At 42.6% G+C, this 27507-nt stretch overlaps 1 protein-coding gene across 8 annotated transcripts in view; it reads right to left on the reverse strand.

Annotated features, from left to right (window-relative positions):
• The window catches only part of GIGYF2 (GRB10 interacting GYF protein 2), a 268385-nt gene that overhangs the window by 61621 nt on the left and 179257 nt on the right, over positions 1–27507 (reverse strand). For all 8 annotated transcript variants that reach the window (XM_077488487.1, XM_077488486.1, XM_077488485.1 and 5 more), the window contains 7 exons: positions 21370–21587; positions 15568–15748; positions 15306–15476; positions 8081–8343; positions 7727–7874; positions 7448–7608; positions 1863–1954 (listed from right to left, as the gene is read on the reverse strand). In XM_077488487.1, coding sequence (XP_077344613.1) covers positions 1863–1954; positions 7448–7608; positions 7727–7874; positions 8081–8343; positions 15306–15476; positions 15568–15748; positions 21370–21587 — 1234 coding nt within the window. The remainder of the gene's footprint in view (positions 1–1862; positions 1955–7447; positions 7609–7726; positions 7875–8080; positions 8344–15305; positions 15477–15567; positions 15749–21369; positions 21588–27507) is intronic.

The following is a 27507-nucleotide window of genomic DNA, read 5'->3' on the forward strand; positions in this document are numbered from 1 at the left end:
GGGTGCCCTTTGCAAGTACCTGAGGAAAGGACAAATGGGGAATCGGTTTTAAACAGTAGGTTTTAGGTACAAACTAATGGCTCTGGCAACAGCCAGGCAATGTAGAGAGATTTCCTTTGGGTGCTTAGGAGCAGGATACAAGGAAGGTAGAGCAATGTCCTTATTGCGATGGAGGGCTGAAGTCGCTTAAAGGATGGTCCAAGGAATAATACAACCATCTTATTGCAGACTATAAAGGAAGGGCTGCTAGTTCATAGACATGTCTGACAGACGTGATGGCCATCAGAAAGGGTAATTTGCTAGCAAGAATCTCTAAGGAAATTTTCTTCAAGGCAGAGATAAGCAAGATCCCAGGGATGCACGGGGTGCTGCAAATGGGGCCAATATGAGAACCCCTTAAAAAAGGGGTTTTAAACCAGAGTGAAAAGCCAAAGGGTGTTGAAAAAGGGTGGTAACAGCTAAATTCTGGTCAAGGCCTGTTTGAAGGAGGGCCAGAATGCGGAGCACTGAGTAAAAAGGACTGCCATCACACCAGGCGTAATACTTATAGGTACAATATAAATTCCTTTCTCAAAGTAGCTTTTTTCTTCTTCAGATTTCCCTCTATCCTTAGGACCTGGGTTTCAAAAGCCATGCACTTAAAGTCAGAGACTGAAGCGCGGTGCAATAGGTGGTTTTGAGACTCCTGTGAGAAATCTGGGTACCAGGTTCTTCTGGGTCAGTTTGGTGCCTGAAAAATCACCAGCTCCCGCTCTTGCTCTATTTTGGGGAGCAGGTGAGGCAGAATGTTCAGTCAATGAAAGGCATAGATTAGCCTGAGACTGAGATCAAACTAGGGTATCCAAGGCCATAGCTAGATGCATGTTTCCGGATACAGGAGGTAGTCTACTGTTAAATCTGAAGGCTGGGATGTCAAGATCCTGAGTACACCATTTTTGTCATATCAGATCAAACTCAAAAGACCATTCTTCGTGGTGGTGGCGATGTACTGTATACAAAAGGTCAGACCTTCGTTCTTCACAATGGGCATACCCCAAGGTGGTCTTCAGGGACTGTGTTCCATAGGAATGGACCATGGCCCTGGACCTATAAAAGCACCCTATGGCTAACACAAGCTGCACCAAGTGCCGAAGTTGGTTCCCCCACACAGGATCCAGTGCCCTAAGTAACATCTGCAATCAGTCAGTAAAATGAGTCATAAAATCTTTGCTTGACAGTGGTAAAGATCTCAGCCAAGAAGGGAGGGGGGTCAAGGTAAATCCAAATGAGTTCAGGAGTATATCAAGGACAGAACAGACTTTTTGAAGATCAGATGATAACATGATTCCAGGTTTCAAATATTGGCACTTTTAGAAGGAACAATGAAATCAGTCCCAGAACCAATAGTATCATGTGAGCAGGGGGCAACCGCTTACAGCAGCACTTATTACTGCACAGCCCGGTTCACACCAGTAAGGCTTTGAAATCGAGCTACGTCAGCACGATTTCAAAGCTGGACAAGTGCAATTTGCACTACCGATTTCCTTGCGGCTTGCGACTTCATTTAAAAGACGTCTATGCAAGTCACAATGAAATCGGTAAAAAGTAGTGCAGGAACCTTTACCATAGTGGCTGCGACATAAATCGCAGCTATATGAACAGTTCCATTGCCGGAAATGGGGTGCGACTTGTCATGCATTTTGGAATTGTCAAATCGCATGGCAAGATGGCAAAGGTGTGAACAGGGATTGGAAGTTACCAAGAGCTATTTGTTTTAATTAATCAAGTACTAAAATGCAGACGCTGTGACATTACTAAGGGGACACAGTAAACCTATAACGTATATCTACATTGTACCTTCAACAGCTTTATAATAAACTCACTGTATTAGAAACTGCTGGTAGTGCAGCTGTTGTATCTGGTACAGGGCTGTCATCTCTTGGTGGCGGCCAATATGCTCAGGACCCAATTCTCCCTGTAACATGAAAAACAGTGTAAGGGTCAAAGACACAAACTGTTTACAATAAAGTTTATGTCACGCAAAATAGAAAAGTTTCGATATAAATGCCAAAATTTAACAATTTCTGCCAGGGTATGCAAACTTTTGAACACAACTGTATATTATAAATCTATAACCCCCATGGGCATTAGATGATGTATACGGCTTATCCAGCCACTTTGCCCAGACCTTCATCATACTTACTAGGACAGCCCCTATTCATATAGGTGTCTCTATACAATAAGATTATTAGAGAAGAGCATGCAGGATTTATCTTTTGAAGTCTGTGTGGCGTGATATATGCTCTATGTATCAATTTAAACTGGATCATGCAGTCTCTCAAAGATACCAGTGATCATAAAGGAAGATCCCACACACTCCTCCAGGTCTCATATTGAAAAAAGCACACAAAAAATGTATTTAATTTGTAAATAACTTTTCAATGCTTTGTACCATTGCAGATAGCTGAAGTATAAACAAAACAGTTGCGGTATCAGTATTTGGCATCGGCAAGTCCTAAAAAAATGTAATATGTAAATATATATACCCGTAAAAAAGAAAAAAAAAAAAAAAAAGAAGAAAAAAAAATGGTATTGGTGCATCCCTAATCAGAACCATTCTGTAAATTTGTCTCATGACATGTTCTTGGGCAGGGGTAGTGAATTAAAATTCAAGGAGGTCAGGTTCCTAAAAAGGTTTTCCGGCCGAGGTCCGAATCACATGTCTGTGCCATGAAAGAATGTACATGTCTGCTTTCCTTTTTTTGGTGCAAGCTGCACTCGTGCTGTGTTTCCTCCACGCATTCTGGTAATACTCTAAATGTAAATGTCCCCTAATAGTGTTCCCCCTTACATCAGGTGCCCCTACCAGAGTTAATTACATTGGGTGCCCCCATCAGACTACCCCCCATAAATCAGTTGCCACCATCAGGGTGGCCCCTTACATCAGGTTTCTTCATCAGAAGACCCCCTTACATCTGGTGTCTCCCATCAGTGTGTCCCCTAACATTTATATTCATCAGGGTGCCCCCTTATATTGGGTGCCGTCATAACACTGTTCCTTTCAATTGGATGACCCCATCAGAGGGCCCCCTTACATCAGGTGTCCCCATCTCAGTGCCACCTTACATCTGGTATTCCTGTCAGGTTGCCCTCTTACATCAGGTGTCCTCATCACATCAGGTATCCCCACCAGAGTACCCCTTTACATCAGTTGTCCCCATCACAGTGCTCCTTTTTATCGGGCATTCCCGACAGAGTGCTCCCTTACATCAGGTGTCCCCATCACATCAGGTGTGCCCCCTTAACATATGTGCTTATCAACGTGCCCCCACTTGCATATGTGCCCATCAGTATGCCCCTTATTTTATGTTAAGGGTCACCCTGATTGCCCCTTAACAAAATGTGTGCACTCTGATGGGCACAACAAAATGTGCCCATCAGTGTGAACCTTAACATAAAATATGCCCACACTGATGGGCATATTTTATGTAAAGGGGCACTCTGATGAGCACATTTTGTTGTGCCCATCGGCGTGAACCTTAAAGTGGAATTCCACACAGAAATTGAACTTCCGCTGATATATGGTGTAACCCCCCCCCATGTCACATTTGCCACCTTTTAGGGGGGAAAGGTGCTCCGTCCCCCTCGTGGTCTTCTGGGAGACACACAGGTCTCAAAAGACAGCAGTGACCATTCAGAACAGGCAGTAGGAATCAGGCTGTGAAGCCGCAAGGCTTCATTTCCCGATTCCCTTACTGAAGATGCCGGCGCCTCCACCCGGAGCCGAGTGATGGGTAGGCTCTGGGTGAGGTCATGGTGGGCGCCCTGGACAGGCAAGAGTCGTTATTTTAATTTGTAGCTGTTGACTAGGGATGAGCTCAGGTGTGACAACTAGCACGTGCAGAGCCCACGAGGAATTTGGCACTGCACAGCGCTAATCACAGGCAGTGAAACATTTCTCGATCTCTGCAGCCGAGCATCAGGAAAATGTCTCACTGCCTGTGATTAGCGCTGTGCAGTGCAGACTTCCTGACGGGCTCTGCACATGCTAGTTGTGAACACGCCTGAGCTCATCCTTACTGCTGACTTAATTTTTTTTGCAGGTGGAACTCCGCTTTAACATAAAATGTGCCCTTCAGAGTGCCCCTGTATAGAATACATGCCACATACCTTGAGGGCAGGCAGAGAGCGGAAGCCAGCAGAGGTAGCAAGTTGCAGAGGGAGAGAGCTGCGCCGGGTGTCTTGCTGAAGGGGGTGTGGCACGCATCATACCCTGTGGCTGGCAAGAAGTGGGAGCCGCAAGAAAACGTGCAGCATGGGGCGGGCGGGCATGTGTCTTCACGCCTTACGGCCGGCTGGGAGCCACTAGATAGGCAGCAGCAGGGGGCGGAACGCACATGCAATGTCACTGGCTGCAGGGACGACCGTTGGTCACTGCAACCAATGATGACTGAGCGGAGGCACTTTACACTGGTGGCCTTACGGTCCCAGCAAAAGCATTGTTCGGTCCATGATCAGACCCACGGGCCGTCATTGATGATGGCTGTTCTAGGGCATCCCCAAAGAATAGCAGATCAGAAGTCAATTGCTGTAACTGCTCTAACAGCTCGATCCTGAAATACAGGACCATGCAGGTTGTTTATTGTCCTAGTTCAGTTAGCTGCAGTGTAACATACTGAAATCGCTGGCTGAAGGGCTGGGCCTGCAAGAACAAAGAAAGCCTTTCTGCAAAGTCTGTGAAAGATGGAACATCTTCATTAGAAACAGTGAGAAGTTAGGACAGACAACAGGGTTGAGTACATGAATAGTTCACTTCTTTGCAAACTTTTTTCCACTTGACAGAGTTCAGCAAAGATTTGGGTAGGTAACAATTTTTTCAGGACAGAACTCAATCGTCACTGACTGGGTTACTCATAAAATAGGGTGCAGAGGTTAGGGTAAGCATATTTGTAAGGCATACACGGTAACGGATCATTGGAGGAAGCACCCAAGTAATTTAACAAGGTTCTAGGCAGAAGTGGCAGTTAAGTTTGTGACCAGTGATGTAATGTAAGGAAAGACGTTGTGATTAGACTTTTTCTAAGGTCAATCTTGGAAAGTGAGAGTGTGTCAACTAGGAATGGAGGTGGTTACACTGAAATATTAATTGCCCAAAGTAATAAAGAAATCAAATGAATCACGGACTGTTGTCTCCACAGAAACCCTTATATAGTGGGGACTGGAACTGGATATACACTGGGCAAAATTGGCCAGTTCAGCAGGAATCAACCAGCTTTCTGTTAGTGTGTACAGCTGTCTGTCCAACAAAAGCTGGTCTCACGGCCGGCTTTTCTGGAAGGGACATGCTGAAAAACCCGTATCCAATCAGCATTTGTAGCCAATGGCTGCGAGTGCTGATCTGTAAATATTGTCAATTCTTTAAACTTTCACCTCAGGCTGTTTAAAGCTTATGTTTAGTTCCTTTTTTTAATTAAAATCACAAAATACTTAAATTGTTCATTGTGCTGGTATCTGCCCTCTTCATTTAAATCTTCAGGTTTTCAGTAGCCCTCCGGAACATCAGAGGTTTACAGATACGGGGGTCAATACAAGCCACTGGACGTGCCCATAGGCACTTGTCAAAAGTGCCTATGCAATCCAGTAGTTTACTGAAAAATGCAAAATCAGTCACATGTGCCCTTTGCATTTACAGTTAGGAAACACCTGTGTGATTTGGGCTACAAAGCCAGGCAAGACTAATGGTGGGCATACACCAGACGAAAAAAATGTTTGAAAATCTACCAATTGGACAGTTTGTTCGTTTATTGTCCAGTTAATGGGCACAAATTCGAAAATCGGTTATGACGCTTTTGAGCCAAAAAAAAAAATCTAATAAAAGTTTAGAAGACTTCGGCCGAATGAACAATAAATTGAAAGGTTAACGTGTTTCTCGCCTGAACAGTTTGCACTAGGCATATGTAACAAAACAAATGAAAAACTAATTTACATCCATTGAACAATTTAATCAAAATTCAGTTATTACATAATGGCAAAATCGTTTGTTCTCACGACCATGTGTTGAGTTTTTGAAAAACTTGTTTGAACGACAGGTGTATAAGCAAACACCTCCCTGGACAGAGCAAGATACAGCTAGGGACAGCCAAGGATGGCACAGACTCTAGAAGTAGGGGCCATGAAGATTTCAGGCTAAAGAGGTCAATAGGCATGCAACACCAGACCCACTGTTAGTAGCGTATAAGTAGGGGACACCTGGATCGTGAGACCATCTACCTTGTGTCTAAAATCAGTCTCTTCGCTTGCATTTGATTAGTTAAATAAACATTATTTGAGTCTGAAGCCCCATACACACTATCAGATTTTCTGCTGATTTTTGTTTTCAGATTTACCAAAACCATGTAGTGCAAGGGCCTGCCTGATTGCATACAAATTGAAACTCTTAAGGTTGACCTCATATTATATGGTTTTGGGAAATCTGAAGGGAAAAAATCAGCAGAAAATCTGGAGAAAGTTCTATAGCCATTGCAGCTGTCATTGTAAATAAAAAAAAAAAAAAAATAAAAAAAAAAAAAGTTTTTACGAAATCCATAAACCACAGCAGTCACAAACTTTTTTTTTTTTTAACAATAAAATGTGGGAAGCTTAAGTTACATTGTGTAACAGTGGTATTATATTTTGTAGAATAGAATTTGTTCAACAGTAAGTACAGATCGCAATGGTTTTCCTAAATGGTCTTTTAAAATAATGGTACATATAGTAAACTTGGTGGAAAGTTCTTCACTTTAAAAAGGAGAAGTTTGGGGTTAAGAAAATAAACATTTGTACTCACTTCTGCGCTTTAGCTGTCCCTTGCCAGCTTCAAGCTTGAGAACTCATTGGTCACGCCCTGGGCAGAGAGGGGTGACTTGTCAGTCACTGCTCTCTGCTCTGCCCATCCAGCTCTCACTGGTGGGGGTGTAGAAACAGCTGGCTGTGGCGATATGGTTGGGATCTTTCTAGAGCCTGATTGGAGAAGCTCTGTATTGTCATCCAACAGGCACAGGCCACTAATGTGACCCACAAGAGAAATATGGTCAAAAAAGCTTTGGCCATATTCCTCTTTTAAGGTCAATGTAAAATACAATTGGGCACAATGGAAGCAGATGTCTAACCTTCACATACACAAAAGGTTCTTTACTAGAACTGTGAAAATGTGCAATAAACAGGAGCTCCTTTTTTCCTATTAAAATGAACAATGTTTTCTTAAGGGTTTTCTATACTCATCACAATGAACTGCTGGATTTAGGGTTTCAAAGATGGAGGTTTTTTTTTTTATTCTACCTTTTGTTTTATTGGCAGGACAGGATCTCTCTTTTCAACTTGACTATGTAACAAATTCTTACTGGATCTCCAAAAAAATCTTCACAGAAAACGAAATGCTGCACATAATGCAGACACTCTAGCACAAAAAGTTAAATGAATTATCACTTACTAGTCTGGGTGTTGGAGGTGTGATGAAGGGAACTCTGCCCCATAATTTAATAATGTCACAGAGTGGCTGGAAGGTTTCATCACATACTCTCCGCAACAACAAAGTCACAGGAAAGTATCCAGCTTGATACCATTCGGACATCTCTCGATTACTAAAGGGACCTATAAAATACAAAAAATGAGGAAGACTGAAACAAGACATAAGCAGAAGAGCACAAATTAAAAAAAACAAAACACGAAAACAAAAAAAATGGACTTAAGGCAATAAGGCAAAACTCACCCTGAATCTCTCCCTGTGGATCTTTGTAGTACCACTTTTGTTGGTTATCTTGAGGTGGTCCTTTCACTCGGTGATCTGGAACCTTCCCTGTCAATCTGTCATCATCAAGCGCCCCGTCCTGCAGGTACGCCACCATTTTCTGTGCTTGCTACACCATAAAAAATTACTCATTAGTAATCCACTTAAATGGGTGTTTGGAGGTAAATAAGTCCTGTTTAGCTCTACAACAGGAACCCAACATATCTCTGTATTTCACATTAAAAAATGTTTAGAATGATTTAACGAGAGGTCATGTAGGCGTCTACTAAATTAATTCAACAAATGTTTAAAACAATGCATCTTTTAGTGTTGTACCTGCTCCAGATGTTCTAGTCTATCCTCTTCATCAGGTTCAGAAAGAAGACCCATTCCAGGTGCAGCATTTACTGAGGCATGGCTTGACCCTGAGGTGCTGTCTATCTGAAGAGTAACAGGATTTGCGGAATGAACTGCTGATCCTTGATGAGGATCTTTTACTTGTCGAACAGCAGTACTTTGGCTAAATGCAGGAGATATGGATTGAGGTATACAAGGAGTTGTTGATTCATAGGAGCCTCTGGAACCATGCGAAGTGGAATCTACAGAAATATACTGATTTACTTATAAAAAACTACACACAACTAGGAATCTACAATCAAATGCAAAAGATACAAAGCAAAATAATCCAGGGAATTAAAGCTACCTGCACCATTATAATATAGACAGAAGTAGCCTGCACCACATTAAGTTTAAAAGAGTGGTGCAAACTTGCACAACTGTTAATTTTCTCCTAATATGTGTAAAAGTAAAAAAGTTTCAAATATGTATTCTATATTTCAATAATTGTTATTGAAGTAATAATATACTGCTGTATAAGGCACATTAGTAGAATAGTGCAAATAATTGTTCAGGTTACAGCAGATACAATAATGCATTTCCTTCAAAAGATTATCATACACCTGGACATCAAGTAGAGAGATCTCAACATTACATTTTCTCAGGTGAGTACCAACTGAAGTAGTTCCAAATAGCAATTAAATGTTCTAACAGTAACACTATCTTGCGAAGACTGTCATGCTTAAAGGGAAAAAAAGAAAAATCACTATTTGACTCCAAAAAAAGATTGTTGCGACTACAAAACAATTTACTTTTTCCTGCACTGAGGGACAGTTTTTTTTACCTTTGTGATGTCCAAAAGAGTTAAACTGACAGTGGCATAACAGAGCAAGTGAATGAACAGGCCCAAAAAGGAAAAAAAAAAACAGAACAAGGAAAGCCTTAATGAGTCGCCTGAAGAATCTTACATCTGACGTTGGTATCAGATGATGCCATAACCTCCACCTAGAATATCATAGAGATTATGTCAACAGAAGACCAATTAGCAGCCTTGCAAATCTGGGAATCCTCTGATGACAACAAAAACCCCCCCAAAAAGCACTCAGATCTAGCATAGGAGTCCTTGAAAAGAAAGGTGGAAACCCATTTCTTGTGAAAAGAAGCTTGGAAGATGGTTTGCCTAAGTCACAGAGAGACAGGTCAGAAGATAAAGCCAGATCACTCCTCTGGAGTTCATTCAGGATTACAAAAAGGGAATCCATCTTCCTAAAAGGAGTAGCAGCTGACTCACAAACCACATCCATACAATGATGTGAAATTTACTTATGGTGTATTGAAGCTAAAACAGGAGAACTGTGTTTTAGTTGAGGCGAAAGAAACTTCCTTAGGCAAGATGGAACTCCTAACTCCCAACACCACCTTCTCCCTGTGCAAAACCAGAAATGTTACTTTGCATGAGAAGAATATCATTTCAGGCACTCACCTTGCACAGGTGACAGTTACGAAGAATAGAGAGAGGAGATTGGGTCTAATGGATTCAAACTGTGGTTTCTGAAGTGAAAAGAAAATCGGATTAAGATTCCATAGAGCCACAGGGGAATGAACGAACAAATGAACAGGTGCAGCTACCTGGGATATGCCTTGAACAAAAGGTTCTAGGCCAATGGTCTCTGAAGCAAGAAAAAAATAAAAAATAAAGTTGGCCCTTGATAATGCCGAGAGCAAAACACTGGGCTAGACCGAACTGCAGGAAGGAGAGGATATGTCATACAAAGGAAATCTGAGGGAGAAATCCCAGACTCATACTAAAATATGCCTTTTACATCGGAGGAGACCTTGTGGGAAGTAGCCTTCAGCATGGTAGAAATCAGATTCCGAAATGCCTGTGTCAATACATGGGTTTCAACAGTCATGCTGTTAAAGCCAGCGACTGTAAAGCAGGGTTGAAAAGGAAATAGTGGAACAAAAGATCTGATAATCTGTTTAGAGCCCACAGAGCATCTGCCAGGAATTTTTCCAGGTCGGGATTAAGGTTGTACCGATACTAGGCATCATCAGTGCTGTATATTAGTGCCACTGTCGCATGACCTTAAAAAAAGGATTGGTAATCGGTATCAGCGAGTAATTGAAAGTATTGGTACTTGTACTCGGTCTTAAAGTGGTATTGGTGCAACCCTAATCAGCAGAACACATTCACCTAGGCCAGCAGGTGAGGATCACTGGAATACCCTCCAACTCAATTCTACGAAGCAGTCGAGGAAGAAGCTTTAGGCAAATAAAGGCATAGAGATCAGGGCGTACACATCCCACTGTGCCACTAGAGAATTCACTGCTTTACCTAGAAGATCCTAAAGTCCCATACACCCCACTCTTTTATAAACTCAATTTAGGAATGGAAGTATGTGTGTTGGGCTGCCTAATGTAACCATCATGTTCCTGCTTTGAAATTATTTCATGCTGTATTTATGCCCTTTATATACCAAAAACTATTTTTTAAACCCCCTTTCCCCTATAGATAGAAAGATTCCCTAACAAGGAGATCACAGTACCCCCCGGTCTTTTAAGGCAGACCAAAATAGGAGTAAAAAAATATATTACAAATTTAATCACAAAAATGATACACAAAATCGTTTTACAGAACAGTATAAAATCCATACATATATCAATGCGTGGAATCATACATATAAATATATAGTCTGACTCTGCACAACATCAAAGGTTTCATATATGGTTTATAATGCCTATAGGCGTTTTGGAGTTCACATTATAAAACCATATATGAAACCTTTGATGTTGTGCAGACTATATATTTATATGTATGATTCCACGCATTGATATATGTATGGATTTTTATACTGTTCTATAAAAAAAAATTTGTGTATCATTTTTGTGAATAAATTTGTAATATATTTTTTACTCATATTTTGGTCTGCCTTAAAAGACCAGGGGGGTACTGTGATCTCCTTGTTAGGGGATCTTTATTTACACATTTTCGGATGTTGGCGGCAATGATATTGGAAAGTTTGATGCTTTCCCTTATGGTTCATCTCTTATATATCCCTTTCCCCTATAGGATCCTTCAGGGTTGTGTGCGCTTTGGCAGCGGTCTTGATGTGGTTTATGCTGTCCCTGTCTTGGTTTTCCTCTGGTCCGGGAGCTGCAACATGCACTGCAGGCGCTCCCTCCCCGCTTCCTTGTGGGGGGGAGGGTGTGGGTGCAATGCGTGTCAACGTGTCACACTCTACCCTGGGCAGCGCCAGTTTCTGTCATGCTGCATTTGCCGGTGATTATTCTACCTACGAGCGATATGGGATTCGGTTTGGCGCCAAACCACCAGGCGGCTTTTCCACATTGGTGATGGCGTCTCCCCTTCCCTTTGCTCGCATGTGTGACACGATGGGTTTCTTGCAGTGGTGCCCCTAAAGGCGCCATTTTTGGATGGTTCTAGCATTTGGTTTCTGCATCTTCCCTTAGACACCATATACACACAGCCTACCTCCCTTTTTGGTTGGTAGGCTACCTTTCACCCATATCATTCCTTCAGCATCCTGCTTTTCACTTTCTGGTCCTGTTAGTCCACATTGTGGGTGCTCTTTTACCTCCCGCATACTTCTCTGATTTTTTTTCCCCCCATTTTTCTGAAATTGCATGACCTTCATGCGATTTTTTACCTTTCTATTTTTTCCTGCTTTGTGGTGTGTTTCCTTCTCTTTGAACTCACCACACCCTTTACTTTTCCAGGCAACAATGGGTGCTGGTTTCCTATCCATGATTATATATGGGAGGAGCCCAGGGAGTGTTATACCACCACATTCTGGCTTCTCTTCACACATGCACTTCATGTTTCAGAGCGTGTCTCTGTACATCACCAGGTACCTATTTCTGATTTCCTCTCCATCACAGACTGCACATTTTTCCCTTAGGGTATTGCATGATTTTCATGCGATTTCTCACTTTTTTTTATCTTATTTTATTTTGATTTGGTTCATTTTCACACACCTTCTTGCAGCTAATTTTCTTATTCAGATTACTCAATATGCATCACTCACTTTAATAATTCTATTTACTTTCTACAGCCCCAATTTGTTTTTTGTGATCACACATGCTTACTCGCACATCACAGCCTGATATATGACCATCCCTTGGAGGGTTGCCTGTTGGGTAGGCTGTTGCTTAACATACCATCTCAGGTCCCGGAGGAGATGTTCCCCATGTGGGGATATTCATGACCCTCAATGCTGTACCAATTGCACATGGATGCCCTGTAAGTATAATATAGGGTGTTTTACCCCACATTTAAAAAAAAAAATTCACACCTGTGAATATAATAGACCAACTAGAAATGCAAAATATATCATTACAGAGCTATTTTGCACATGTACACGCTTGCTCCTGATGAGTGACTGTCACGAAACGCATCAATCCCACTGTGCCACTAGAGAATTCACTGCTTCCCCTGGAAGATCTTTCTACCTGGACACTAACCTGTATAGGTTTGTTGAAAACAGAGCCCAGGAGGTCCACACCTGAAACACTTCCAGATGTTAGGACCACTCGAGTCCAGACGCTATAGGCCAAAAAAGTCTGCCTGCCAAATGAGCTTGGCACTCTTTGACCTATTAAATTTGGATTTTTCATCTCCTGTGAAATGCACGTCTTTGTGATGAACTTGCAAATACAGGCCAATTGGGCTTAAGTAATGACTTTGTCCACATTTTGATAACCTGAAAATTTGTGTTTAGCATCCCTCTAAACAGTACAACTTGGACTTTTACTAAATGTCCATGAGTGGGAAGGACAAGAGGACAAGTTCTGCCCAGGATGGGATCTGATTTACCCTCTTTGTCCTGGTGGGAAATACTGTTCCTCAATGAGGATTGATATACAGTACATCACCGATGTAGCGTTGTCTGCCTAAATCTGCACTGGATGACATTACAGCAAGATGACCCAATGCCGCAGAGACATGCAGAAATGCTTAAAGTTCTAGGATGTTGATCAGAAGAAGAAAACAAGTGCAAGTCCCAACAGGGTACCCAGACCTCCTCCCCAGCCTGACAGGATACTCCAACTGAGGAGTCTGTTCAATAATGACAGTAATGAACATTCAGTATCCATCTGAACTGCTGAATTGTCTGGACATTCAAAGCCACTTTGTGCAGCAAAGCACACGCCAACAGTTCCCTCAACAGGAGGCCAAGTATCCCACAATGTGGCTACCATGAGAACACAAGCAGGTCTGGGGCGAGCTTCATAGAGAACATTCTAATTGCAAATAAGAGGCTGAAGTGCAGGGGTCTCAAACTAAAGTGCATGTAATGCAAAAGAGCTGTAAAAAAAAAAAATATGGGGATTTGTCGGTATGCATCCCTTCATGGTCACAGAAACCAGGCCATGACAGTCCTGGCAGGTTCTGAGTTCAAATAAAGACAGAGCTTTGAGATCCAAGATAGGGTAGGGAATAGTGAACAGGTTGAAGTAAAATCTTTAAGAATGTCTTGCCATAGGAAGTGGGGCAATCTCCTTATACCAGATTCAGAAAACCAGAGTGCTGCTAACCTGTGTGGTGACAAGGTTAAAGAAGTTAACCTGAAGAGGGGTCAGAAAGCAAAAATTCAGCTTGTAGCCCTGGGATATCACCTCCAGCACAAGAGTTTGAGATGTAAGCTTTCAAGTGTTCACAAATGTAACAGATGTCTTAACACTTTGGAAAGTGTGGACACAGCTTAATGCAAGGGGAAGCGTTTTGGAATTTGGCAGACTGAGCCCCCGACCTTGCAGGTGGAGTGGGAGTTATATATATTTAAAGAGGTGGACTGGGAGTCATGCATATGGAAGGCAGAAACGAAAAGGGAGATTTCCGTTTCAGTTTTAAAAACCGCAGCTAAAGCAGCTGGGACTGTGTTTATATTTTGTAGAGCAGGCGATGGGCTTTTAGGTGAAAGCGATCTGGACAGCTGTAAAGCCACCTAAACAATTTGACAGTATGCTGCTGTTACGGTCTCATCCAGCTACAGTTTATAGCTACAACCACTTGCTCCATGCATTTTATAATCAAGGAACCAACTACAGCAGTGGAAAATTTTCTGACTGGAAGCTAGGGTTTTAAAGGAGGCCAGTAACTTACATATGCAAGGTAGTCCCTAATGCTTTGTCTGTATGACTTACAACCAAAGTAAATTTTCAGACACAAGGCAAGCGCTGGGTCAATGCAAATAGCTCTGGATCCAGAAAATGCAACTTGGCTAACTTTTACCAAAGCAAAGTCTGGAAAGTACTCTGCTGAACCCAGTGCCCAAAGATCACTTGCAGGCTATCCCTGCAATGTCCAGTCCAGCAGGGTTTGGACTCCAAAAATCAGGTTGCGGAAGGCAGAAGTGAAGAGCTGCAGTTGAGGCGACAAGTTCTAGCAGCAACGCAGAGTCTTGATTGAGGAAGAAAAATCTTGAACAGGAGAGAAAAAAAAAAATAGTAGGCTAACAAAAACTAGGCTTCCACATAGCAGAAGATGTCCATACTCCTGGGACACTAGCAAAAAAAGTTATGCTGGTAGCAGACACATACTATACTTTTGGTCCGCTATGCTACACGTGCACTCTTGCCCCACAGATATTCCTACACCTCTCTTATAGCATACGCTATCTTCTACTGGAGTTTGGGCTTTAATTATAAATAGTTATTTATTCCTCATTGTGAACTTCATGATTCATGATATTAAATACGCAATAGTTTTATTACAATGAATAAATGAATGCAAGCAGGGAGCATCTTTTCAACATGAGAGTTAAGATTTACTTCATATAGGCATGTACATTTGTTTCCACTCAAGTAACGTCATGCTGACATGTCAATGTCCTATTTTTTTTATGCTTCTGTACACATGCATGTCTGCAACACTGGGATCATGTTAAGCGGCCAGCCCAGGTGAAAACAGAGCATAGTGTTCTTTAAAAGGTAACAGGGGGGACGGGGGGGCACGACACTCCAATCGCATGTCAACTGACCATTCCCTGTGGCTAAGCCAGCAGAGACAGTAAGGGACTTAAGTTTGCATGGTCCTGGGCAGACTGCAGCAGTGACAAGTACTGTTGCTTTTAATCTGAGTTCTGTGTTGCTGTTTGTAGTAGGTGACAGTATTTAAATAATTCATTACCCTACACAGGTTATTTAATAAACCAGTATTACATCTTTAATGTACGTGCATTTTAAGGCAAAGGATTCTCACCTTCGTGGTTTGGTGGGGTTGGTGGTTTTGGAGGCGTTTGGGTTCTGACTTCCTGTTTAGTGTTACTGGACACTGGGGGATCAGTATTTTTTTGGACAGATGGCTCATCTCCAAGATCAGTCTTCATTGCTGGAGACAGTGTCCTGTTCTCGGATTCAGGAGGTGTGGCCACTAAGATAACACAGACAACGTAAATGTACACATTTAATATTAAATTCCTTCTTGAATCATAAGTAATAACATTCATAGTGACAAACTATACTTTTCCTGTCTTCAAGGCTGTCCTTTCTGCACTCCTTATTTGCCTCTACTCTGGCTAGGCCTGAGTCAACCTCACTGGCCTCCTCTGTGATGCTCCCGTCAGAGGTAGAATGCTCCTCCCCCACCACAGAGGGACGGAAGTCCAGCTCCTGCTCCTCAGGGATTGGCTCCTTCTGCACCTTCTGAAAAAATGTAAAATTGTAAGATTTAAAGGGAGAATATCTTGCATCAACATATATATCATTTTTTATTTTTATTTTTTTCATTAATATCCAGCTATTAAGCATAGCAGAAAGACACAAAAGAAGCAGAAACATTGGGAGGTTCAATAGTAATTTGAATTTTTGAATAATTTCCAGGGCGTCAGGTGCAGCAATGCTGTGGGCTGGATCTGAAGTTCACACAGTGTTCTGTGCTCATACAGTCTCATCACTTATCCATGCCACATCCATGACACTACAGTTCCTCACAAGTGTAATAGGTAGTCAAATTAGATATGTCCCTATAATGCCTGACGTTGCTCCCTGCATGTTGGGCCTCTGTATGTGGCTAGGCTGTGTAAAAGTTTCACACATGTGGTATCGCCATACTCAGCAAAAATTACACTCCAACATACATTCTGCTACTCGTGCTATGTGTTGAAAATATCGTATAAATGGACAACTTTGTATTAAAAAAAAATAAAAAAAAATAAAGCATTCATATTCTTTCCACATTTTCCAAAAACTTGTGGGCTAAAATGACATGTTCAAAAGACTAAACATGCCTCCTGGAATATACATTGGGGTGTTTACTTTCCAAAATGGAGTAATCTTTTGGGCGTTTCCATTGTCCTGGTACTCCAGGACCTTCAAAAGTGTAAGGGCTAGTTTGCACTTCAAAACATGGCTTTGGACACGCTTTGTTAAAGCTCTGTAAATGGCAGCCAAAGCCCCTGTCACTAAATAAAATGGTTAGCTTACAGTCCTGTTTACACCTTGCTTTTGCTTGGGGCTTCGGTGGGGCTCTGATGCGCTTTGAAGCACCACTAAAGCTACATGGGGTATAATTTTTTTTAAGCAAAGCCTTATTTTGAAGTGTAAACTAGCCGTTAATGTGTGTTGAAGCCGAAACAAGTGTAAATTAGCCCTTAGGGCTTCAAAACATGGCTTTGGCATGCTTTGTTAAAGCTCTCTGTTCGTCAAAGCTCCTGTCACTAGATAAAATGGTTAGCTTAGGGCTCACTTACACTTGCTTTGGCTTCAACACACATTAATGGCTAGTTTACACTCGCTTCTAAACAAGGCTTTGGACAGGCTTTGTTAAAGCTCTCTAAATGCTAGCCAAATCCAGTGTCACTAAATAAAATGGTTGGCTTACACTTCCGTTTACACCTGCTTTTGCTTTGCTTCAAAAATGATAACACATGTAGCTTCAGTGGTGCTTCAAAGCATTTTCAAAGCCTCCAAAGAAGTCTATGCAAAGTTTGCCTGAAGCCCCACCGAAAACTCACAAACCCTCACAGAAGCCCCTTCGAAGTTCCACCAAAGCCTCATCGAAGCACCAAAAGCATGGCGTAAACAAGATATCATTTTATTTAGTGACAGGGACTTTGGCGTTCAGAGAGCTTTACCAAAGCCTGTCCGAAGCCTTGTTTTGAAGCAACTGTAAACTAGCTGTTAACGTGTGCTGAAGCAGCAAGTGTAATTGAGCCCTAAGAGATAGTGTAGAGATCAGATGTGTAATTTATGTCCCTAGAATGCCTGATGGTGCTTTCTGCATGTTGGGCCTCTGTATGTGGCCAAGCTGTGTAAAAGTCTCACACATGTGGTATTGCCATACTTGGGAGGAGTAGCAGAATGCATTTTGGGGTGTAATTTGTGGTATGCATATGCCGTGTGAGAGAAATAACTTGTTGATATGACAATTTTGTGAAAATAAAAAAATTTGCAAAGAATTGTTGGGGGAAAAAAAAAAATGATCACAACTTCAAAAAATGTGACATGCCTCTTAAATGATTATAAAGATAAAATCGCGCTGGTCAACACTGGGTACTGGACAGACAAAAAACAACAAATCCAAGATGGGTACTCTATGTGTAAATAATTATAGGTTGCTGCCCCCCACAAAAAAGAAAATCCCCACTAGGGGTTCTTCCACCAGTAAAAAGAATCTAATAACCGGGGTAACTGGCGCTACCTATTTAACATAAGCAAATATTGACTCTTATTGATGAAAACAAATGAAAAAGAGAAAATGAGAAATGCCAAGAAAAAATAGGAGTAATCTATCTCACCAGTAATAGTATTCATATGTGTAATCGTACCTAAATAAAAATGAAGCCTCCCTAAGGAAAGTCCACTTATTTCAATCCAAGCCCAAAAAAAAGACAGACACATACAAGAGGCTACTTCCAGAGGTGACATACAATCGCACAGATTCCCTACTGCGACTCCAATGTGACAATAAGCAGTGTAATAATTTAGGACCTTATCCTGAGAACTTAGTATAATCTTGAACATATCATATATAAATTCTGTGAAAAAACACCAGATTAATATAGAAAAACTTGTACTGAGTGCGATTTTTCCTTAAAATCGCATTAGTGCCACATTATGATAAACCCACCGATCTGTCGGCTGGGAAGAGAAAAATATAAAAATCTACTCCAATTACTACATGTGAAAAAAAAATATATATATATATGAATCTAAAAAATATATGAATATATAAAACAAACTCTAATAAGTATATGTGTAAGTGAGACGACAATTGAAAATACCGAATTAGATGACACAATTCAAATTCAAAAACAAATAGTTCCAAACATATGTACTAGCAAAGCATCTATGAAAAAAATGATACAAATAAAAAATGTGTTATAGTGACCCTTAGAAAAATGATAAAAATAAAAATAAAAAATAAAAATAAAAGTCCAACTCTCCAAAAAGTCTTCAATAGTGCAAATTCAACATTAAATGTTCATAAAGTGACTTTTGTGCTTCTTGTGTGATCTTCAAAGTGACTTCCGTGCTCCCCCGCAAGGTACCCCACTCACCAAAAAAATTCACCCCTACAGGGGTAGTTCGCCTTTAAATCCAATCTGCCGATATCCAGCTCTTTGACCTTCTGACCTCTTTATTTATAATCGTTCGTATCCAAAAGGAGATTCCATTTGTGCCCTCACAGGAAAAAAATAACAGTCTCCATAGTGTAATCCGTATCAGAACCAATTTATTTCCACAAAAATAGTAGTAAAAAACAGCAGTAAAACACAATTTTCATGTAATATAAAGTAAAAATAAAAATAGAAGTAAAAAAATATATATAAATGAAAAATGTGGAAACGTAATTCATCAATAAGTCCACTTCACATAGGTTCCAATGGTCCAAGCTCCAGTATTAGACCAGAAAAGCAGACTAAAAATTATAAAATACAGCTATGGAAAAAACGCTGATGGCTCTCTACCCTAAGAGAGACAAAACATAAAAAACACCCGTCTCCAATGTACCGATCGCTTTATGCAATGTACCGGGTTTTTTCTGTTTAGCTAGGTAGCTCTAGTCTTTTTGAGTCCCCTTAGGAAAGAGCCCTTATAGCGCAAATTCCACTTAACTCGCGGGTACCGTTCGGTGGGAACGCAGCGTGCGCTCCAACTGCGTTCCAACCCCCGTAGGCAACCCTGAACTGACGTAGTAAGCGTAACTCCGTCAAACGCGTTTCGTCATTGATGTCTTCAGCGTGAAGACGTCAATGACGAAACGCGTTCGACGGAGTTACGCTTACCACGTCAGTTCAGGGTTGCCTACGGGGGTTGGAACGCAGTTGGAGCGCACGCTGCGTTCCCACCGAACGGTACCCGCGAGTTAAGTGGAATTTGCGCTATAAGGGCTCTTTCCTAAGGGGACTCAAAAAGACTAGAGCTAGCTAAACAGAAAAAACCCGGTACATTGCATAAAGCGATCGGTACATTGGAGACGGGTGTTTTTTATGTTTTGTCTCTCTTAGGGTAGAGAGCCATCAGCGTTTTTTCCATAGCTGTATTTTATAATTTTTAGTCTGCTTTTCTGGTCTAATACTGGAGCTTGGACCATTGGAACCTATGTGAAGTGGACTTATTGATGAATTACGTTTCCACATTTTTCATTTATATATATTTTTTTACTTCTATTTTTATTTTTACTTTATATTACATGAAAATTGTTTTTTACTGCTGTTTTTTACTACTATTTTTGTGGAAATAAATTGGTTCTGATACGGATTACACTATGGAGACTGTTATTTTTTTCCTGTGAGGGCACAAATGGAATCTCCTTTTGGATACGAACGATTATAAAGAGGTCAGAAGGTCAAAGAGCTGGATATCGGCAGATTGGATTTAAAGGCGAACTACCCCTGTAGGGGTGAATTTTTTTGGTGAGTGGGGTACCTTGCGGGGGAGCACGGGAGTCACTTTGAAGATCACACAAGAAGCACAAAAGTCACTTTATGAACATTTAATGTTGAATTTGCACTATTGAAGACTTTTTGGAGAGTTGGACTTTTATTTTTATTTTTTATTTTTATCATTTTTCTAAGGGTCACTATAACACATTTTTTATTTGTATCATTTTTTTCATAGATGCTTTGCTAGTACATATGTTTGGAACTATTTGTTTTTGAATTTGAATTGTGTCATCTAATTCGGTATTTTTAATTGCACGTCTCACTTACACATACTTATTAGAGTTTGTTTTATATATTCATATATTTTTTAGATTCATATATAATCATTTTTTTTTTTTTTCACATGTAGTAATTGGAGTAGATTTTTATATTTTTCTCTTCCCAGCCGACAGATCGGTGGGTTTATCATAATGTGGCACTAATGCGATTTTAAGGAAAAATCGCACTCAGTACAAGTTTTTCTATATTAATCTGGTGTTTTTTCACAGAATTTATATATGATATGTTCAAGATTATACTAAGTTCTCAGGATAAGGTCCTAAATTATTACACTGCTTATTGTCACATTGGAGTCCCAGTAGGGAATCTGTGCGATTGTATGTCACCTCTGGAAGTAGCCTCTTGTATGTGTCTTTTTTTGGGCTTGGATTGAAATAAGTGGACTTTCCTTAGGGAGGCTTCATTTTTATTTAGGTACGATTACACATATGAATACTATTACTGGTGAGATAGATTACTCCTATTTTTTCTTGGCATTTCTCATTTTCTCTTTTTCATTTGTTTTCATCAATAAGAGTCAATATTTGCTTATGTTAAATAGGTAGCGCCAGTTACCCTGGTTATTAGATGCCTCTTAAATACCTTGGACCGTCTACTTTCTAAAAAGGGGCAATTTGGGGGGTATTTGTAGCTGTTAGGGTCTCAAGAAATGAGAGGTCATTGGCACCATAGCTTGTAGACTTCCACAGAGACCAAATAAATTTACACTGATTTGGGTTATTTTTACCAAAGATATGTAGCAGTATAAAGTTTGGCCAAAATTTATGAAGAAAAATGACTAAAGGTTAACAAATCTTTCAGTCTTTTTTCATTTATAGCGCATAAAATAAAAACCCAGGTGGTGATTAAATACTGCCAAAAGAAAGCTCTATTTGTATGGAAAAAGAGGACAAAAATGACAGTGTTGCAGGACTGAATAATTATTCAAAATGTGCGAACTGAAAGCTGAAAATCGGTCTGGTTAGGGTTTAAGTGCCCAGTGTGCAAGTGGTTAAAATCCTATATTCAATGAGGGAACCCCCCTTTTCTATATCATTTTGGGATGTTGCCACATATGGCAGAGTAATCTTCCTACCATTTTCAAACATGATACTACACCTTGGAAGGTAGGAATGCCCCCGAGGAATCAAATGTGCCCGTCTCATCTTCAGCATCTTCCAGGCACCATTCTGGCAAGCTGTCCCTTTCATCTTCTGCACTTCCTGAGCCACTGCGCGTCCGTCGGTAACCGCGCTCATCATCTCGTTCTCGAAAGTCAAACTCAAACCGCCTACGCCGATCTGGATGTTCTCTCCAGCCAGGGCCCCGAGCTCCATCTTTGTGAAAAACAAGCAAAAATATAATACAACTGAATACAGTTGATCAGAAGACCCCCCATCTACAGTTTGCAATAAGTGCAAAAACCTCTTTAAAATGACTTTTAGTGGAATGCTTAAAGTAAACTTGTACTGTGCCTAAATGTAAAATTGCAAGCTTACTTGCTTCATATAGGAGGCTGTATGTCAGTGTCATCTGCAGCCTTGTCAAGTAGCCTTGTCCGTGTCATTTTCAGCCTTAGCGTTTAAAAAAGGCGCCGCCAACATACAGGGCCGGATGTCCTGTATATCGTGGAGGCTTCCGGCCTCTCTCGGCGGCTCACGCAGGACAGTGAGAGCGGCTGAAAGCCACGAGAACAGCCAAAAGGCAGCGACGGGGGATCGGTGTATAACATGCACCTGTGATTTTTCCCTGATTTTAAGGGGGAAAAAGTGTGCGTTTTACGCCGATGAATACGGTATATATAAATATACGAAGACGCAGTGCAATAGCAAATCATATCCCCTGGTGACGTAATGCATAGGGAAGTAACTGGACTACAAGAAAACCGGAAGTGGTGTAAAGGGGCGCCTGTAATGCCGTGTAAATTACAGACCTGCTGTTTTTAACTAGTATAAGTACCCATTTGGCTGTTTAACAAGTGAGTTTTTATATAGTACACCATGGGAGATTCCTTTTTATCCCGTTTATACTCGCTGTGAATTAACAGCCGTATGGACCGATTGGAAGCTATCATTCATAATACACCATTTTGAGAGCCAACATCCTTTTTTGCTGGATCCAGGGGAGGCCCCAAACAACAGTGATCTCTGTGGTGTTTTTACCAATATTGAGGTAAGAATATAGAGAGCACTAAGTGGAGCACAGGAAGATCGCACAGCGGAAACCATCTATTGAAGTCTTTATTTTGATACTTTGTTGCACATAAGCACTTTTGCACCTTTATTATTATTTTTCCGAGCTAATGGACTATTATATCGCTATCATCAGAGTTAATGGACTATTATAGCGCTACTGTCATCTGATTATGTGGAATTCATTACCCATATACTGAGAATAGCAACCTTATATATAGGATTCGTTATTGCACTGCGTTTACATATATTTACCCATGTAAGATTACTAGTATATCATTGTTTATTGAAGCTGCACATAGTTATTTGGTCTTATACTGAGAATAGCCCATTATTCACTATATATATTATATATAAATATATATACACACACACACACACACACACACATTATATATATATATATATATATATATATATATATATATATATATATATATATATATATATATATACACATATACATATACATATATACACACACACACACACTTTTTTGATACTTTGTTGCACATAAGCACTTTTTTCACTCTAGCATCTTTATTTCAGAGCTAATGGACTATTATACCGCTATTATCATCTGATTATATGAAATTGATTATTTCATTACTCATATACTGAGAATAGCAATCATTAACCTTATATATAGGATTTGTTATTGCACTGCGTTTACGCATATTTACCCATACAGGATTATTAGTATATCATTGTTTATTGAAGCTGCACATAGTTAATTTGCTTATAAGAGTAAAACTCACTGTTAAAAGTAATCCGTGTGTAAAAAAAAACATTGCTGTAGCTTTTTCTAGGGGTTGACTGATATCGGGGTTTTGTTGCGTCGATATCAAGTTTTCAGTTGCCTTTTAGGCCAATATCAGGTGCCGATATTCTGTAGATTTAAAGTTTTTATTTTTACAAACCCCTCCACTGCCCTTAAAATTATTTAAAACGCCAAGATAGGCATTTTTGCATACTTTCTATTTTTTAAAACTGACACCTTCAAGATGAGAGTAATTCATAAGTGAGGTCATGAAATCGCTTCCGGGTTACTAGATCCGAAACCTGAATATAGCAATTTGCTTTGTTCGGGTATCTGGCCAGCCAGCAGGATGTGACTGGTCGCTTGGGCTTCCCGGTGGTTGTTACAAGAAAGTCGACCGCCCACTCTAAAGAATATTCCCGGGATGATGCCTGCAGCTGCCGAAATCCCCCTGGTACAACCACGAAGCAACATCAGTAAGTTTGTTAACAATACTTTAAAAAACAAACAAAAAAAAAAAACTGAATATCAGGGGGCGTGGCTTGGATGGCCTCTGGAGCGGATGTGTCCTCTTGAAGCTCCTGCAAGGCCTGCCTGCACACCGCTGAAGCCTGCATATCTCTGCCTCCAAACATGGGCAAATCCTGCAAGGACAAGACGGGGGGACCCCGGGGACACTCCACCCGATCCTCCTCCGCCGCTGCTCATAACGGAGTATTTTAACTCCGAAGAACCGGCGGGCTCGCACGCTGCCAACATGGCGCCATCACCACCACGGGATCGTCCGGCGGCCGCCTCCTCCTCCTCACCCCCACCGCAGGACGCATCGGGCCACAGGATACGCCCGCACAGGGGGACCCCAATGTGGGACATGCCTTGCTTTCCTCCCTGGCCCCCTGGATGGACCCTCTGCTTCCGCTGAAGGTTGTGGGGTGGGGAGCTTGTCACAGCCACCTCCCCCACCCCCCCCGATGGACTCCCCGCCATCCCTTAGGATCACTGGGGGATCAGCCGCCCTCTCCCTCCCCCTCCTGGGACTCATCCATCCCTGATTGGGATCCCTCTTCCCTGCCGCAAAGACCTCTGGCTGTGAGGGACAGGCCTCCTCCCCCCCTCCCCTTCTCGGAGGGCTTACTCACAGGCTCTGGTCCATCCCTCTGCCCCAGAGCCCCCGGAGCTACTGGAGGCTTATTTGTCACACACAGGAGCGCAAGGCACTTCCAAGAGAGACACTTATCCAGATGGCACCCCCTCCTGTGTGCTTCAGGACAGCCACCCCCCACCAAAAATCCACCCGGCTCTCACCCGGGACTCTAACCCTCAGGCTGTAATGGACTCTGATCCTGAACCCGAGGTGTGCTCATCCTGGCGAGATTATGTTCGCTGCATGCCGACAAAACAGGACTTCCGCATGCTTATCCAAGAAGTCCGCGAGACATGCAGATCCGAGATTAATATGCTGCGCACTGACCTCCATCACCTATCCGCTAAAGTCACATCCCTGGAAGAGGAGACGTCCGATACCAAGATCGAAATCTCGCAAATACACGAACGTCTGGCCGCGCAGGCCGCCACTCTCAGGGACTTTCAACGCCATCTTGAAGACCTCGATAACCGGGGCAGACGAAACATCAGGATCCGAGGCCTCCCGAAAGCTACCCAGGATGAGGACCTCCCCATGACTCTGCAAGCTATCTATCTTTAACAATATACTGGGCCGCCCGGAAAACAGTTTAAAGTCAAACTAGAACGTGCCCATCGGGCCCTTCGCCCTCGCGGACTAGGGTCCAGACCAAGGGATGTGATCTGCAGGGTGCACAACTGCACCCTCAAAGAGGATATTATGAGGAAAACTCGCAACATGCGCACCATTGATTTTGATGGAGCCCCTCTACAGCTCTTCCCGGACTTGTCCTGGCTCACTCTCCAGCAGCGACGGTCCCTGCAACCGCTCCTTACCTCCTTGAGAGAATGAGACTTCCGATACCACTGGGGCTTCCCCTTTAGCCTCACTGCAAAGTGGGACGGCCGATCTACCACCCTGCGGTATCCTGAAGACCTCCAGTCCTTCTGCAAAGCTTTGGATATCCCAGTTACGCCTACTCCAGGCTGGGACCCCCTGCCGGCCCCCCTCCTCGTCCCGGAACCCTGGATCCAGGTACCAGGGAGAAGACGGCCGAGGCCGTCCCCGGCGGGCTCTCCCCTCCGTCGAACCCCCAGAGATGACTTCCTGCCCTTCCAGGAACCCCCTTCGTACAAGTCACCTTGTAACTGGCCCAGTTTATGTCCTCTGTTTCATAACCCCTCTGCCAGTGTTTGCTGCCCTCCCTCTACCCTACGGCTTGGACTTTGCTGATGAAACTTTGCTGATGAGTCAACCCGCTGTGGACTATACTTGGTATGGGATCGGCGGTAGGGGTGGCTCTTGGTCACCCCTTTGTTGATGGACGCTTTCCACCCCTCCTCCCCTCCCTTCCTCCACTCCCTGCCTCCCTACCTTCTCTTCCCCACTCCTCTACCCTCCCCTCCCACATCCCCTTCCCCCCTCTTCCCTACCCCACCCCCCCTTTTCATTTTCCCCATCCCTTAGTTTTCCCCCTTTGGGTTAATGGTCACACCTGTTGGTTACAGTTTATGCTGGGTTTTTCTTTTTTACAGTTTTTTGTCTTTTGCCCTTTTTGGGCCCAGCCCTGGCTGCGGGTACAGATTTCTCCATTTGATATGTGCAGGTTTTTATCCCTTTCTTTTTGTTGTTTTTGCATTTAGGCTTGTGATGCAGGCAGGCCTTGGAGTGGACCGCCTCTGCCCCGAGTCTACCTTCCTCCCCCCGGGGGCTCTCCGCTGTGGTCTCAATGTTTGAGACTTTTTTGCCCCTCCCGCCTTTTCTAGGTGGGTTATATTGTGCTGGTATTAGTATGTGATGTATCTAATGTTTTTCTTTTTGTGCCTCCTATCCTTCTTTCCTGGCTCCTTTCCTCTTCTTTCTCTTTTCATCCCCACCCCAACGGCCGCCTCCTGCCTCTGGGGCTCAGTTTCCATTTCCGAGACCGCAGCTCTCCGATTTCTGATCGTGCTGAGGGTGCATTCGGCGGCCCCTGGGAGCGCTTAGATCTCCTTAAGTCTGTCAGGTAAGCCTCCCCCATCCCCTCCGTAACGCACCCACCATGATTGATATACTATCACTTAATATGAAGGGCCTAAATTCCAATATTAAACGGAGCCTGGCACTGTGAGAGTTTAAGCGCTCTGCAGCTGATATTTTTATTCAAGAGACGCATTTGGCCAAGACGGGCACCATGGCTTTTGCCCTCAAATCCTACCCGCAAACATACATGGCCTTCAAACCTCGCAAGCGAGCGGGGGTGGCAATTCTCTTTAAACAGGGCACCCCTTTCCGGCTGCAATCCCTAATCTCGGACACTACCTTATCCTTAAAGGCACTTGGAACGACGCGGAAATCATCACGCTTTGTAACATTTATGCCCCAAATGTTAATCAGGTCCCTTTTCTGACCAAAGTGTACAAACGGCTGTTTGAAGCTCCCCACCGGTATCTGGTTATTGGAGGGGACTTCAACCTGGCTTACTCCCCCTGTCTAGACAAACACTCCCTGGGAGGAGGGAAACCCCCTCGGAATACTGCCAGAAACTCGACCCTTTTTCACCAGCTGACCAGGAAACACGCCCTGTTTGACACCTGGCGCACCAGGTACCCATCAGCGAAACAGTTCACCTTCTATTCCCATCCCCATAAGTCCCACTCACGACTGGACTTTCTTTGTTAATGCCCCAACCTTGAGGGCCTGTACGGACTCACACATTCAAGCCATCTCCTGGTCAGACCATGCTCCCATCAAACTTTCCCTTGCACTCTCCCCGGGTACCTTCCGTACATGTAACTGGCGCTTAAATGACTTTACTTAAACATGGCCCTACCAGAGTGGACCTGGAGCGAACATTGGAGTTGTATTTTGCTGAGAACGGCTCCTCTGGGGTTTCCACTTCCTCTCTCTGGGAGGGCCATAAAGCAGTCTTTAGGGGCCAGTGCATATCTATCTCCTCGGCCTTAAAGAGAAACGCCAACGATATTTCTTGGACCTACAGGTAAGCCTTAATCTAGGCTTACCTGTAGGTCAAAGTGGTTTGTAAGGGTTTACAACCACTTTAACTATGCGTGGAAGACGTCCTCTCTAAAATACCTGGGGGTCCACCTAACACCTTCCTACGACTCTCTCTATGCAGCCAACTTTCCCCAACTGCTTGCATCTATCAAGGCATCCTTGGCCAAGTGGAAATCTGAGGTTGT

The sequence above is a fragment of the Lithobates pipiens genome, unplaced genomic scaffold, assembly GCF_037356315.1.
Source record: "Lithobates pipiens isolate NorthernLeopardFrog02 unplaced genomic scaffold, aLitPip1_a1.2 Scaffold_18, whole genome shotgun sequence".
In the NCBI taxonomy this organism is placed as follows: Eukaryota; Metazoa; Chordata; class Amphibia; order Anura; family Ranidae; genus Lithobates; species Lithobates pipiens.